General features: G+C 46.9%; 1 protein-coding gene across 1 annotated transcript; it reads left to right on the top strand.

The window, feature by feature from the left end:
• Window position 1: 1 nt before the first annotated feature.
• On the top strand, window positions 2-2514 carry LOC107099803 (uncharacterized protein K02A2.6-like; the record flags this gene model as incomplete). The annotated part of the gene is given in 3 exon segments (XM_015398070.1): window positions 2-1546; window positions 1548-1627; window positions 1629-2514. Coding segments are annotated over 3 exon segments (2511 nt in total), but the record flags the coding sequence as incomplete, so codon positions are not given.
• Window positions 2515-2722: the final 208 nt, after the last annotated feature.

Below are 2722 nucleotides of genomic sequence, written 5' to 3'. Positions count from 1 at the left end.
CACACCCATTGTGCCGGTTGTAAAGAAGAGTGGTGCTTTACGCATCTGTGGCGACTTTAAAGTCAGCATAAATCCAGTGCTCCAAGCAGACCAGTATCCGCTACCCCGGATAGAGGATATCTTTGCCTCATTGGCCGGTGGCCAGCATTTCTCTAAGATTGACTTAGCGCAGGCCTACCTCCAAATGGAGTTGGAAGACTCATCAAAGAAATATCTAACCATTAACACCCATAAGGGGTTGTTTCAATATAACCGTCTGGTTTTTGGGATAGCGTCAGCCCCTGCTGTATGGCAAAGAGCCATAGACCAAGGTCTTCAAGACATCCCTGGCACTCAGTGCTATTTAGACGATATTCTTGTGACAGGCAGTGATGAAAACACACATCTGACCAACCTTGAGACAGTCTTAAAGAGGCTCTCAGACTTTGGACTCAGAGTGAACAAAGAAAAATGTGACTTTTTCAAGGACTCAATTGAGTACTGCGGTCACAAGATCGACAAAGATGGTCTTCACAAGGCACAAGATAAGGTGGATGCAGTCTTGAAGGCACCCAGGCCCGAGAATGTCAGTCAGTTACGCTCCTTTTTGGGCCTTGTCAATTATTACGCCAAATTTTTGCCAAATATCGCAACGGTGTTACATCCATTGAACAGTCTGTTACAAGTGAAAACTGTATGGAGATGGACGAAGTCGTGCGAACAGGCGTTCATGGCAGCAAAGCAACTGACAACGTCAGAGAAAGTGCTGACGCACTACAACCCAAATTTGCCACTTCGTTTAGCCTGTGACGCATCACCATATGGGATTGGCGCTGTGCTTTCCCACAAGATGAAGGACGGCTCTGAACGGCCTATTGCCTTCGCCTCCAGGTCTTTGAACAAAGCTGAGCAGAACTATGCCCAAATTGACCGTGAGGGTTTGAGCTTAGTCTGGGGGGTTAAGAGGTTTAACCAATACCTGTATGGTAAACACTTCACACTGATAACCGACCATCAGCCTCTAGTGGCTATCTTCAACCCCAGCAAGTCCGTCCCTACCATGATGGCGGCACATCTGTAGAGATGGTTATTTTTTCTAGGAGCTCATGATTACACGATTGAGTTCAAAGGCACCAAGCTTCATGGAAATGCAGAGGGCCTTTCTCGCCTTCCCCTCGAGTCAGGTGGCACGTCTGTGTTTTCAGATCCAGCTGACCTTTTTCACATGACGCAGATGGAGAATTTACCTGTCACTTTCCTGGAGATGAAGAGGGAAACGAGTTGTGACCCCACAATGGTGAGAGTTTACGACTTGACGGTGAAGGGGTGGCCTCGGAAGGGTAATCCAGACCTACCTGAGTATGCAAAACGACGAGAACAGTTGTCCATATGCCAAGGCTGTGTGATGTGGGGCACCAGAGTTATCATACCACCAAAGCTTCGAAACAGAGTGCTAGAGTCTCTTCACGATGGACATCAAGGTGTGGTTAAAATGAAAAGCCTGGCCAGAAGCCATGTCTGGTGGCCTGGCATTGACCACGAGATTAAAGACATGATAAAGTCATGCTTTGGGATGCCTGCAAACTCAGCGTTAACCACAGGTAGCTCCACCACACACCTGGGAGTAACCTTCAACTGTGTGGCAGAGAGTTCGCAGGTCCCTTTCTGGACAGAATGTTTCTAGTGGTTGTCGATGCATACTCTAAATGGTATGAAGTGTTCCCTGTGAAGAATGCCACATGAGCAGTGACGACTGAAGCTCTTCGTACTCTGTTTGCTCGTGCTGGACTGCCACAGCAGCTAGTTAGTGACAACGGTAGCCAGTTTACTTCAGAGGAATTTCAGATGTTCATGAAGGGAAATGGAATTAAGCACATTACCACCGTGCCATTTCACCCTGCAACAAATGGACTTGCAGAGAGATTCGTCCAGACCTTCAAACAATCCATGAAAGCCATGGCGAACACCAAATTGTCCATATCAGAGAAACTGGCCAACTTCCTGTTGTCGTACCGCAACACAGAACATTCCAAAACAGGTCAGACACCATCCGTGCTGTTCATGGGGAGATCCTTAAGATCCCGTCTGGACCTTCTAAAGCCAGACCTGCACCGGGACGTGTTAAAGAAACAAAGCAGTCTGATGAAAAAGCAATTACCCTTGAGAACCTTCCATGAGGGCCAGCCCGTACTTGCCAGAGATTATTGTCATTGGAATCAGAAGTGGCAAACTGGTGAGATAGTTTCCAAAACGGGCCCACTTACTTACACGGTGAGAGTACCACCTGGACTGATCTGGCGCAGACATGTGGATCAGTTACTGGACGCTAGAACCCGTCACTCCACCAGTAATGACCAATCCCGTGATACAGACTGTGCAGACAGTTCTGAGGACTTCACACCTGGTGACCCACCGGACGAACCCCTGGAAGAACCACCAGATGAACCGAATGCAGAGACTGCTCCAGGAACGGATAGCCCAGCTGCTTCTTCCAGACCTGTTCTGGATGTACCAGAAAGGCGATATCCTGAATGAGAGCGACATCCTCCACAGAGATTAGAGTCATAGCCTAGTTTAGATAGTTGAAAAGATACAGCTTAGGTTAAGTACTTAAAGGATAAGTGAGTTAATTGATAGTGTTAATTTTGAGTTATCCCAAAGCGACTGTAATTTGAAACTTTTAGTTTTATTTAGTAAAGAGGAACACAGAAAAAGAATATGTAGCATAGATTATAGCTTTTCT

The sequence above is a fragment of the Cyprinodon variegatus genome, unplaced genomic scaffold (genome assembly GCF_000732505.1).
Source record: "Cyprinodon variegatus isolate N-32 unplaced genomic scaffold, C_variegatus-1.0 Scaffold910, whole genome shotgun sequence".
Taxonomy (NCBI): Eukaryota; Metazoa; Chordata; class Actinopteri; order Cyprinodontiformes; family Cyprinodontidae; genus Cyprinodon; species Cyprinodon variegatus.
The sequence above is the reverse complement of the archived record's forward strand: the minus strand, read 5'-3'. Positions and strand labels throughout refer to the sequence as shown.